The sequence below is a fragment of the Equus quagga genome, chromosome 17 (genome assembly GCF_021613505.1).
Source record: "Equus quagga isolate Etosha38 chromosome 17, UCLA_HA_Equagga_1.0, whole genome shotgun sequence".
Lineage (NCBI taxonomy): Eukaryota > Metazoa > Chordata > Mammalia > Perissodactyla > Equidae > Equus > Equus quagga.
Window position 1 is genome coordinate 27,163,124 of NC_060283.1, and position 12,981 is coordinate 27,176,104.

The 12,981-nt window shown below is 39.9% G+C and overlaps 1 protein-coding gene across 3 annotated transcripts in view; it reads left to right on the forward strand.

Annotated features, from left to right (window-relative positions):
• CSTPP1 (centriolar satellite-associated tubulin polyglutamylase complex regulator 1) overlaps positions 1-12,981 on the forward strand; it is a 174,863-nt gene that overhangs the window by 32,579 nt on the left and 129,303 nt on the right. For all 3 annotated transcript variants that reach the window (XM_046644703.1, XM_046644705.1, XM_046644702.1), the window contains exon 2: positions 11,313-11,415. In XM_046644703.1, coding sequence (XP_046500659.1) covers positions 11,313-11,415 — 103 coding nt within the window. The remainder of the gene's footprint in view (positions 1-11,312; positions 11,416-12,981) is intronic.

The window sequence follows — 12,981 nt, forward strand, 5'->3', positions numbered from 1 at the left end:
AGTTTTTAAAAGACCTGCTGACTCCGCCTGAAAAATGTGAAAAACCTCCCGTTTAGAGACCTATTATGTCCAGCTAGCCTGCGTTTTCTATATCTTTTCCTTCATTTTTTATTAATGCAAACATTAGCATGAAGACAGAACCTTTGTTTCTTAAAGAGTTCATCTGCTCCTGCTGCTTACTGGCCCTGCCATGCAAGAGCACAACAGAAGCTTTGTTACGCTCTCAGCAAAGCTGTTTATGAACGGTGGCTTACTGAGGACTGCTTCCTGTGCTGTGTGCTTCCATTTTGTCTAAAAAGAGAAAAAGAAAATAGTTCTTAGGAGTGAAAGGAATTTAGACTTTCTTTTATTCCAGTCTGGGATGTTGAAATGACAAGTAGCCCCCAAACTTGTGAGGAACTAGTAATTGCATTGACTGCATTTTTTCACTTTACCTTGAACATAATGAGGCTCTTAGTAACAATAGAAGGAACAAGTGCTTTCTCACTGCACTAGAGAGAAGGAACAGTAAAAAGGCAACAGAAAGAGGGGTTGAGAACAGGACAAAAGTGCTTTCCTGTAAGACCCCAATATTGTAACAGAATGTGTTTTGGTGCTTAATGTTTCCCACCTGGGAGGCATAGTCCTGAAATGGTCGAGTTGAATAAAGAGTAGCACCACAGTGTGTAAACAGTGACACAGTTTATGTATTCACTCAGTAAATATTTGAATGACTGGTATGTGGAAGACATTGAATGGTCCCGAGTGTTAAAGGGGATAAAAGATAAACGAGTCATGGTACCTATCTGTCTTTAAGGAGTAGGAAATCTCACAAAGAAGGTAACACATGTATAACAGAAATAACTGTATGTCAAGGTAGAAAGTGCCATTGGAAATATTTAAAATAGGTGTTTAGGGAGTTCAGGAAAAGGAAGATTGCTTCTGGCTGGGAGAATCAGGGAAAGCTTCATGAAGAAGGTGGCATTTGAATTGAGCCTGGCAGGAAAGGTAGACTTGGACACCGCAACGTTCCTATGAGTGATGAGTCAGAAATTATGTTGCTCTGGTACATAGATCCAAAAAATATTTTTATAGGCTACTTTGGTGTTTTATACCATTAATTTAGATGATATGTTAAGGGTTGGCATGAGTTTTCTGTGTAGACTAAGCTAGGGCCTCTCTGTCTAGCCTGTGCTCCAGTCCTCCACCCCATATGACTTCTGTGCACTTTGGCCTAGGCTCTGGGGCACCTATAAATATCTACAATAGCATCCTTTACCTTCACAACAAAAATAGAAACTCAGAGGGATTACTGAGCGTGATTACGGCCACGTCCCATAAGCAGGGTGTAGACGTCGTTCTGAGTGGGGATTTGACACGAGAGATTTTCATTTGAAAGAGGCTCCACCTTCAGACAGAAGCAGTGTCAACCAGAAGAGGGAGGATGCGAAACGCTAAGCCTGTGAGTTTTCAGCTGCCTCAAATTAGAACTCTACTGGATCTTTCTGCTGTTAGATTAAATGACATCCTGTTACTCTTATGTGAGTTGTGAGTGCTGACTAATTTTTATGAAATCGTCTGAATGTAAAATACCAAGTAATTGATAAGTTGTTGCATTCATACCTTGTTGCATTAATATCGTTAATCTGTATATTCACAGCTAAATTGCATATTACTAAATATAATTTCTGATAATCGGGAAATGCATGGTTTGCCCCAAAGGCTACAACCTTTGATGACTACATAGCACAATTAATTTTCACCCTGTAACTTTAATACTTCCCTGCCTGACATGACATTTCGAGTGGGACATGATTTATTCCACATTTGTCAGTTTACAGTCATGAGTCAGTTCAGCAGTGGGGATACTTTCGAGAAATGTGTCATTAGGTGATTTTGTCATTGTGCAAACATCCTTGAGTGTACTTAACACAAACCCAGACTCTCCTAGGCTGCAAACCTGTAAGCATGTTACTTACTGAATACTGTAGGCAGTTGTAACACAATGGTAAGTATTTGTGTATCTAAACATAGAAAAGGTACAATAAAAATATAGCATAAAACATAAAAAATGAGGGCTGGCCTGGTGGCATAGTGGTTAAGTTTGCACGCTCCACTGGCCCAGGGTTCGCAGGTTCAGAACCCAGGTGCGGACCTACACACCGCTCATCAAGCCATGCTGTGCTGGTAACCCACATACAAAATAGAGGAAGATGGGCACAGATGTTAGCTCAGCAACAATCTTCCTCGAGCAAAAAGAGGAAGATTGGCAATAGGTGTTAGCTCAAGGCCAATCTCCCTCACCCAATAAACAAAACAAAACAAAAAACTGAAAAAAAAAAAAAGATAAAAAATAGTACAGCTGTATACAGGGCACTTCTTACCGGGAATGGAGCTTGCCAGACGGGAAGGTGCCCTCGGTGAGTCAGTGAGTGAGAGGTAAATGAGTGTGAAGGCCTGGGACAGTGTGCACACACTGGAGACTTACGAACGCTACAGGGCTTGCACTAAGTTTTTTATTTTTAAAAACTTTAAGTTTCTTTTTACTTTTTAAACTTTTTTTTGTTAAAAATGAAGACACAACGCACACATTAGCCTAGGCCTACACAGGGTCAGGATCATCAATATAACTGTCTTCCACCTCTACATCTTGTCCCACTGGAAGGTCTGCAGGGGAAGCCCTCTCCTACGATGACAGTGTCTCCTTCGGGAACACCTCCTGAAGGACCTGCCTGAGGCTCTTCTTGAGGAGGGGTCACTCTTTTCAGAAATACGTCCCTGGTGGTTTGCTTGGTTTGTTTCTTTTTTTCATCATAGATTTGGTCATAAGAGATAATGGGTCATGAACATGCCTCTCTATTAATGAAAACCTTTTGTGTTGGGATCCATGTTTTCAAACTTTTTTTTTTTTTGAGGAAGATTAGCCCCGAGCTAACATCTGCTGCCAATCTTCCTCTTTTTGCTGAGGAAGACTGGCTCTGAGCTAACACCCGTGCCCATCTTCCTCTACTTTATATGTGGGACGCCTACCACAGCATGGCTTGCCAAGCAGTGCCATGTCCGCACCTGGGATCTGAACCAGCGAACCCCGGCCACCGAAGCGGAACGTGTGAACTTAACCGCTGGGCCACTGGGCCGGCCCCATTTTCAGACTTTTTAAGGAGCTTGTTCAGGTCTGCAAAAGCTTCTGCTAAACCTTTCACTGAATTTTCTTGGGGGTGGTTCTTTTTCTTCTCCTGCAGATCCCTTTTCTCTTCCTCTTCTTCAGCTGTGTGACATTACGAAGGCTATGATGTCGCTAGGCAATAAGAGTTTTTCGGCTCCATTATAATCTTATGGGACCACCGGTGTACATGCCATCCGTCATTGACTGAAACGTTATGTAGTGCCAGACTGGATAGGTTTTTTTTTTTTTAACCTGGGGTGCTTTTTGGAAAATAGTTTTGTGAATGTTATGGAGTTGATTTGATAACTATACTGCTCTGTGAGTAACTATTTTTTGCAAAGCTATTGTCAGGACAGTTATTACTTGGGTTCATCGTGTGTCCCATAGATTGTAACTGTGGGAATCTTAAGGGCTACCTTAGATTTCTCTGACATTCAGGGAGTACATTTTGTTATAGTCAGGTAGCTGAGTGCTTTAAGTTTGGACTTCTGTAAAAGCCTCCTTAAAAAAAGAAAAGAGGGGCCAGCCTGTGGCACAGTGGTTAAGTTCACACGTTCCACTTTAGTAGTCCGGAGTTTGCCGGTTCGAATCCCGGGTGTGGACCTATGCACCACTTGGCAAGCCATGCTGTGGCAGGCATCCCACATAAATTAGAGGAAGATGGGCCCAGATGTTAGCTCAGGGCCAGTCTTCCACACCAAAAAAGAGGAGGATTGGCAACAGATGTTAGCTCAGGGCTAATCTTCCTCAGAAAAAAAAGAAAGAAAGAAAAGATTTCTGTAGCTTCTGAAACTTGAAATTACGAGACTCCAACCTGCTAATTCTGTGTTGTTGGATTTAGGCTGGAAATACTGAAACAATAGGATTTAAGTACTTAGCCTTAATTGACATCCCAAAAATATTTAAAAATCACCAGTTTTAGGAAGGAGAAGGGAAGAGGGAAGGATTAGTGGTTGGCTAGAGGCTGTTTGTCAAGGCACTCAGCTTTGCACAGCTGTTAACTTGTAAATACCTCTGTTGGTTGGGGGCGGCAGACTTCAGTTTCTGTCCTCTCCATTGCATGAAGATCGTTAGTCACCTTTTGTTTTCTGGTTGTCACAGGTGATGTTAACATCTGTGTGATGCTTTGTTCGCCCCTGGCGTGTCTTTCAGTGTTTGGGTTTGGCTAGTGGCGTACAGTGCTCTCGTGGTTTGGATGCCCAAACACAATGTATGACTTTTGTCTGTTTCATGATTAACTGTTAATATAAAAGATCTTTCCTTAATTTGTAAATTTGTTCTTAGAAGATTCCACTTGATACCTGTCATGCTGCTTAGCTCTCTAAAGGCTGCCTTACAGAGCAGTGCAGACCAGGTGCCTGGATTCAAATCCTGTCTCTGCTACTTACCAGCCCTTTAACATTTAGGTAAATTACATGTTTGAGTCTTTCTTTTTTTGTCTATAAAATAGAGATAAAATAAAAGTACCCGTCTCATAGGATTGTTGTGAGAATTAAATGAATTAATACCCATAAAATGTTTAGAATGCTGTCTTGCACAGAGAACTTCATAAATGTTAGCTGTCATTATTACTGTATTTATAAGTTTAGCTACCATTAAGCAAACCCTGTAATGATCAAGAGCTGTTAAAGGAGGGAGGCCTCCTGCATTTCTATCAAGGATGTTTCTCAGGATATTGATCTGCAAGGTGTGATTCGTTTATAATTTTTTCTGGGCCCCAAAGTTAAACTTGATCCGTGGCTGTGTTATATTCAGAGCTAGTTAGTGTTTAGAGAGTGCTGATTTGGGGTGAACACTTTTACTTTATTTTTCTCTATAGCAAGTTTTAAATTTCTTTTGGTATTATACTTACTGTATTAATTGTGAACTCCTAATTTTGTAAGGGATATAATTAGCTTAAAGATCTTACCAGAACAAAATGTAGCATAATAGGTTTATACACTTGGAGTAGAGAAGGCCTGTTTGAACAAGACACAAAGCACAAAAGCCACAGATAAATACTTTTGACTATATCAACATTTAAAATTTCTCTGCAATGAAAGATACCACAAACAAATGAAAAGAAAAGCTATAAAGTAGATGTATATATTTACAACATATATAGAATTAGAAAAAACTACAAATCAGGAAGAAGAAAAAAGAGAGGAAAATGGGCAAGGGATACCAGCAGATTATTTACAAAAGAAGAAATACAAATAAACATGAAACTATGCTTAACTTTATTTGTAATTAAGAAAACGAAAATTAAAACAAGCTATTTTATAACTGTTAAATTGTCAAAATTACAACGTCTTAGACCGCGGATGGTGGAAACATATTCTTACAGCTGGGAGGACTGTAAATTGGAATAGCTCTTTGTAAAGCAATTGTGTGTATTAGTAAACATGAAGATGTGTGCATCCTGTGTTATGCCAATTCCATTTTCAGGTATCTACCTTAGAAAAACTCTTGCACATATGCACAGGGACACATGTACAAGAATGTTCAACACAGCACAGTTTGCTATAGTGAAAATATGGAAACAACCTAAATATTTATCAGTAGAGAAATATTTACCATTGAGAACTATCAAAAGGATAAATTGTTTCCATACTGTTTTATAAAAGATCTCCAGACGCAATTGAGTGAAAAAAGCAAGGTGCAGAAAAGTATGTCATTTACCTAAAAACCAAACAAAACTAAGCTCACAAACTGTGTATTTCTGTATTTCTTAAAGTATGTATACCAAACTGATAACAGCTGTTATCAACAGGAGTTGGGATTGGTTTTTAACTTTTTCTGTATTGTTTGAATCTTTAAGAATAATTTACGTATGTAATTAGAAATAAACATTTTTTAACATTTAAAGATCATGCTAATACTTCAACTCTGTGGTTTACCAGTTTAAGCTTCTTTTCTAGTATTAACAATAGCGAGCCAGCAATTTTTAGATAATACAATACAATGTATAAAATGGGGCACATTGTAGGTTTTTGGGTTTTTCTTATTTTGTTTTGCTTTTGTTTTTGAGGTAGTGGGTTGTAGTGGAAGGGAATGGGCTTTGGTGTCAAATGTAAGTTTGAATCCTAGCTCAGCCATTTATTAAGACTTTGAGCAGGGTCCTTAATCTCTCTGAGCTTGAAAAAAGTCTATTACCTACCTCATTAGGTTGTATAAGAATTGAATGCACTAGTTTTCCTCATTTCCCCATCTCCTTTGGTCAAAGGAAATTGGTCTAGTGTGGTCTAAGATCAAAGGTGGTTTGGTATAGGTGATAAAGTATTTCACCGGGACATAGTATATCTCTGGATCAGGACATATCAGTAAAGATGGAGGATGTAAGTAATTCATTTTAGAAGTCTATTAACTTTTAAAGATTTTATTTTTCCTTTTTCTCCCCAAGGCCCCCCGGTACATAGTTGTATCTTTTTAGTTGTGGGTCCTTCTAGTTGTGGCATGTGGGACGCCGCCTCAGCATGGCTTGATGAGCAGTGCCATGTCCATGCCCAGGATCCGAACCAACGAAACCCTGGGCTGCCAAAGTGGAGCGCGTGAACTTAACCACTCGGCCACGGGGCCGGCCCCGTAGAGGTCTATTAACTTGTAAACCATTAGGCTATCTATTTGTACTTCACAAGATCAAGTACTATATCATGTTAGTGATTTATAAGTGATATTGAACTTGAAGTTTCTAAACAGTTTACATGACAGGTTGTTGGTTAGCAAGGTTACTTTTCATATCTCAGAGAGGAGTCTTAATTTAATTCAATCTTTATTTGTACCAGCCAGCATCTGAATCTCAAGCGGCTTCAAAGACCAAAATGTGTATCAAAAAGACTCTTGCAAGGGAGGAAAAAGTCAGATGTCAAGTTGAATATATGTACATACTCTGCTTCTCACTTACACTGCTGCTGTTCCTGTGTGTATCTATTAATATCACCTACAGCAATAGATAGTAAGTCATGTGAATATTTTTCTAGTGAGACTTGTTTATTCTAGTATAGTGACTCTGTGTTAAATAATAATAATAATAGAATGAGTAGTCCAACTAATGTAGGTGGAAATTGTAGGCCCCTCAAGCAAAAATTTCCAAGTGGGACCTCTTATCATTTAATTGCAAAACAAACAGCTAATACTTTGATGGTATTTATGCTTGGGAACAGAATAAAAAGAAAGAGTTTTGGACTTTCCCCATATAAATTAGACCTCTTGAGTAATTAGCAGTTAATAAGTGAGTGCTTCCCACAAGTTTAAAGGCTATAGCTAAAATGGGCATATGATTAAGTCTATGATTATATGTATAGTTTTATATAGCCCAGGAACCCCTGTAGATAATCTGCAAACATCCTTAATTGGATGAGCGGAACTTTAAATAAGTGAGTTAGGAGCTATAGTAGGTTGGTCTCTCAGTGCTCGTTAGCACTGAAACTCTATTGTCTTGTGAGTTTTGCAATGTCGGGGGGGGGGGGGGGGGGGGGAGTAAAAAAAACTAAAAAAATCACAATGATAATAAAAAGAATAGCTAATATTTATCCTCCATGTACTATGTGCCGAGCGCTGTGCTAAAATTATTACATACATTATTTTATTTAATCCTCACTACAACTTTAGGGAGTAGGTACTATTCCTCAGTTTTACAGAAAAGGGTAGAGAGATTAGGTAACTGGCTTAAAGTCACACAGTTAATAAGTGCCAGAGCTAGAAATCAAATCCAAGTCATCCTGAGTCTAGAGCCCGTGATCTTAACTGTCGCAATAAACTGCTATGGCGTTTTAATCTGTAGAATCAGTGTGTAGCGGTAATATAATCATTAATGTGTTACCTTTTGTTATATGGTACATGTTTTCTGAAGAGATAGCTTATTATTAGACATAGCCTTCTTAGTATCATGCTCATTTTACAGCAGGAGAAACTGTGGTACAAAGAGATTAAGTGATCAGCAGGAGGTGAGTCGACAGAAGCAAGAAGTTTCTGACCCACAACCACCTTCCCCTTCGAGGTTCATATAGATCATGCAGTGTTTACTTATATTTCACTTAGAGTTTTCAGTGCAGCGTGTTGAAGTTTTAAGTACTTATCTCAGACAGCAGTGCCATCTGAGCAAGACATGGACACTTGGGCCTTGTGTGGATTTCAGAACAGTAGAGCCCAACGTGTATCTTATTGGTACCTGTTACTAAACTAATCCTGCCCTTGTTTGGAAATCACGGCAAAGCAGAAGAGGAAAAGCCCATCTGAAATGATTCTCCTTTTCCAAGAGGGCAGCTAAGTTGCCCAGGTATCTTGGCCCTCAGGGGGTGCAGGTGTGCAGTTTTTATTCTTTAATCATTCACATAAATTAAAGCCTATTCCTTTGCGTTAAAAAAAATAATAGAAAACGACACTCTCCACGTTTTATTGCCAGGCAAGAGCTTTGAACTTCTGTCTCATTGAAGTTTGATAAACGGCAAGGATTTTCCAGGGTTGGGTTGTGTACTTAACCACAGAGGGAACATTGGACTGATAAGAGCTGCAGGTGAAGGAAACCACCAGGGAGCAGCAATTAGAGAGCTCTTCACACTTGGCTCACGTGGAATTCTCTGCAGGGAGGAACTTCTCCCTACCTCTGCTGGCTCTGCTTAGCTCCTTCCCTTCACCCACAGATAAAAGAACGCCAGGGCTTTCTGTTTCCACTTTGTGAACTAGGAAGGGGTGGGGTGAATACCTTGTGGTGGGGTGGTTCTTTGTAAGAAACTTTGAAATACGGGGACAAGTTCTGACTTCACACAAATGCTGATTGGCATGCACACCCACGCAGGTGGGGACAGGACACACACACACACACACACGCATACACATATGAGTTCACATAGGTACAAATGGACCACATCTCTCAGATGATTTTACTATCAGCATACACCATTGCTTTTGCACTCTGTGTAAAATAAAGATCATGTTTACTTCTAAAACTGATTGTAAAGCGTGGTATTGTTAAGAGCGTGGGTTCTTGGTATGAGACAAACCTTAATTTAAGTCTCGGCTTCTCTTCTTACAATCTATGTGATCTTGAGCAAGTTACTTTAATTCCATAAATCTCGGTTCTCCCATTTGTAAAATGGAAGTAATCAAAATACCTATCATAGGATTGTTAGGAAGACTAAATAAAATAATGCATGCGAAACATTCGCACAGTATCTGGCATGTTGTTGTTTAATAAGTTGCACAGGTGTTCCAAGTTGGTGGCTGTTATTGTTATTATCATTATTATATGTAATATTAAACTCTAAACATCAATAAACATCATTGGTAGATGAATGTTAAACAGGTACAGTCTTTTATTTTGCTTTTTCTCCCCTCCCCTTTTTTTGGTGCAAAGTCTGCTTTCCAGAAAATTCCTCCTTTTTTTTTTTGAGTAGGACCAAAGTACTTTGATTCTAACTGCTCTGAAAACATTTCTCCCTTAAAGGGATTTCAGATTGACTTAGTCCCTGAAGCTAGGGAGGTGAAGCAGCAGGATTTGCTTCTAAGTAGAGCTCTTTCATTTCTACCATCCAAAAAACAAAAAAACAAAAAAAAATCCTGTCCGAGCCTTAGGTAGGTCTGAGTCCCATAGCCCATGTGGCCCAGGGAAGGAATCTTCGTGTGAGGTCAGGATAAGTGGTTCAAAGAAGGGAAGGAGAAGACAGAGGTGAAAAGATAGCTGATTTTAATGTTCGTTTGGCTGCTTTTCTTCCCAATTTAATATATACTTGATTATGAAACAGTCAGTGCCAGAAATTGGCATGGATTATCTCACAACCTCACTTGCAGTTTTGGCTGTTTCTTAGAGAAGTAGTTTTCCAGTTGGATGAACTGTTGGTGAAGCACTGATTTTGTTTTCACGTCTTTTTGGGCGGTGGGGGACTGGAGAATGTTTGCAGTGGTGGATCGTTGTTAGCTTTGGGGAGCACTCATATTGATAGAATAAGTCACGGAATGTAAACATGTCATTCAACTGGAGTTTAGGCTGGTGCAAATGTGGTGAAACCCTAGGTCACCGTTGTCAAATGAAGACTGTCTCGAGTACAGCTTGGGTAGAGTAACATATTTCCTTTATAAGTTTCACTAGACTACCAAGACTTCAGGAATAGTTTTTTGAAGTATGCATTTTTATAAAGTTTAGATAATTCCTGCCTATTTTCCTGAGGGATCAAACTAGGAGAGAGGCAAATGTCCATCTTGGTAGCAACTTCATGGCATTGCTTTTTGGCAAGATATTCATTACTTTTGGGTTTTTTGTTCTCACTGCTCCAGAAGAAAGTTTGTTTGTTTTGTTTTTTAATTTTTGGATGGTAAATGGAAACACGGAATTGGAAGTTTCTACGTCAGGATACCATTGTTATACCTAAAGACAAAATTCAGGGAAGGGCAACAAGCATTTGTTGAGCACCTGCCATATTAGAAGCTGTAGCCTATGTTGTTTACTGAAGTAAAACCCCAGTAGCCCTTTGAGATGGGCTTTTAAGAAAACATATCAAGCAAACCAGGCACTGTGGTGTTTTGCATGCATTATCTTATTTAATTCTCATAACCCTATGATGTAGGTATTAATAGTATTATTATTACGAATAGTAATAGTATTATTAGCCACCTTTTGCAGTGAGGAAATAGGCTTGAAGGGTAATTTGCTCAAGGTCACGCAGCTCGGAATCGGCAGGGCTGAAAATGGAACTCGGGTCTCTCTGATTTCTGAAGCCGAACTTAACCACTACGCCACCGGGCTGGCCCTTCAGTGACTTGTTTTAGTAAAGAATTGAGTTTTCTTTGCAGTCAGATCATCTACGCTTCAGGCATGGACTCACTACTCCCTGGGATAAGTTTCTGAGAAATGCAGAAGTGGAAGAGGGTGGAAGGAGGTGGGAAGAAAAGAATTTCCAGGTGCATCTGCTCAGTGGTGCTAAAGCTCCTCACCCTCAGCCCTGAAATGAAGGGTGAAGCGTTGAGGTTAACACTCACAGCCAATCAGCTGGCAGCAGGTCGTGTTCTGCGTCATCTCCCATTCTCCTCTTGGAGACCATAGCTCAGCGAGGTGGCAGCTTGGTTGGCCTGTCCAGTCCACTTCACAGGGCAGAGCCGACGCCTTGCTTGACTTGCATGGCCTCCTTCTGGGATTGGGAGGACACTTTTTTTGTCTCTCTCACTTTGTCTTTCTTGCTTTTTTTTCCTGCAGCCCAGCGACATGTCCTCACGTACATGGAGGACGCAGTGTGCCAGCTGCTAGAGAACAAGGAAGATATTAGCCAATACGGCATTGCCAGGTTCTTCACTGAATAGTAAGTATGTGAGTGCTTTGCCAGTAGGGCGAACCCAAAGGAGGCACTTGGAAGCAGGCAAGGTACGAGAGAAATAGAGCAGGACAGTGCCGATGACGTAGTGGCAGTGAATGCTCAGTTTTGGTAGGTTGGTTGAGGGTTGCCAGGACACGTTTTGGAACATGCCTTCGGTGCAGCCAGTTTTGTCCAGTGATCAGTCTCGTGAATGGTCCTGAACTGCAGAAGCCCAGCAGCTGCTTGTTTGATCTCTGAGCACTAGTTCTTTAGGTCCCACCCTCTTAGAATTTTGAACTTTCTCCATCATTCAGAATATTCACTCTGATTTCCTTTAGCCAGTGTTCCTTTAGCCTGTGTTTTCCATGGCTGGCTTTTCTCATGGAAATGCTTAGGAGGATATTCCTCTGCAGTTTTCCTTCTCTAGAATGTTGTGTCAATCATTTAACCATTTCAGAGTATTTCTAGAGACAGGTCATCTTTCAAAGACCTTTGAAGGGTCGTGCTTCTTTGGAAAGTATGCTTGGGGTGTGTAAAAGTCAAAATGATGGCTACCTTTTTAATATGGCAGAACTGTTTTGGGGCTAAATGAGGTGATCAGTTTAAAACATCTTGGTCTTCATGAAAGGATATGCTAAAGAAATACAAAACATTATTTTTCTTGCCAAAATGCCATCACATATTTATATAATCATTTAGGTTCTCTTTTCTTTTTTTCTGGTTTATTGGGAGTATTCTAGGAAAAGAAGAATAGCCTCTTACAGGCTTCTATTTAAGGCGAATCATGAACTCAATTCTATCCTCCTTGAAAATAGATTTTTTCTTTTCTGTTCTCTAGAGGTTCCTTAAAAATCCGATGGCTACTCTAATGGCCTAAACTTGGGTTGCTGTTAGGGGAATTTTTGACTCTCCCTAGCTCTTTTGCTGAGCTATAGGTCTTGCAAATAAAATCGAGATTTATTATGGATTGGAATTTCAAGTTCCTAGGAAAAACAGGCTTTCCAGGAGCAGAGCTGGTCCCTTCTCTCTGTCTTCTAAAGGGGGATGAAGTAGAGAAAGGGATCTTACTTGTTCTCATGGTGTGGGCTGAAGCAAATGAGGTGGGCAGGGAATAAAGCCTGAGATTAAATAGCTTTGCTTGCTTTTACAGAACTGACAAGCCTAGGGGTCAAGTTTCTCGGCCATTTAATCTGTACCAGCACTCTTAAGGCTCCTTGCCAGATGAAATATGATTCTTCTGGGGGCAATGCTTCTTCCTGGCTTTTTTCGTTTTATTCTCCACCCCCCGCACCCCATCGTCTCCTTTATAAGTCTTTGCCTTATTTTACTGGTTCCTTGAAGGTAGGCATTATTTCTTCTTCATCTGTGTATTCCCAGTGCCTGGCATGATGCCTAAAATATACTAGATGTTAGGTAAATGTTTGTTGAATCTCTAACTGTATCTATATTTTAAGTGATTGCATACTATCTATTTTTATGCTTGATCTTGTTACTAATAAGGAGTATCTCTTGTTTTTTTCTCTCTTTTTTGTTGATTCGTTTTGATAAAGCTCTATATTCTGCCATTTATGA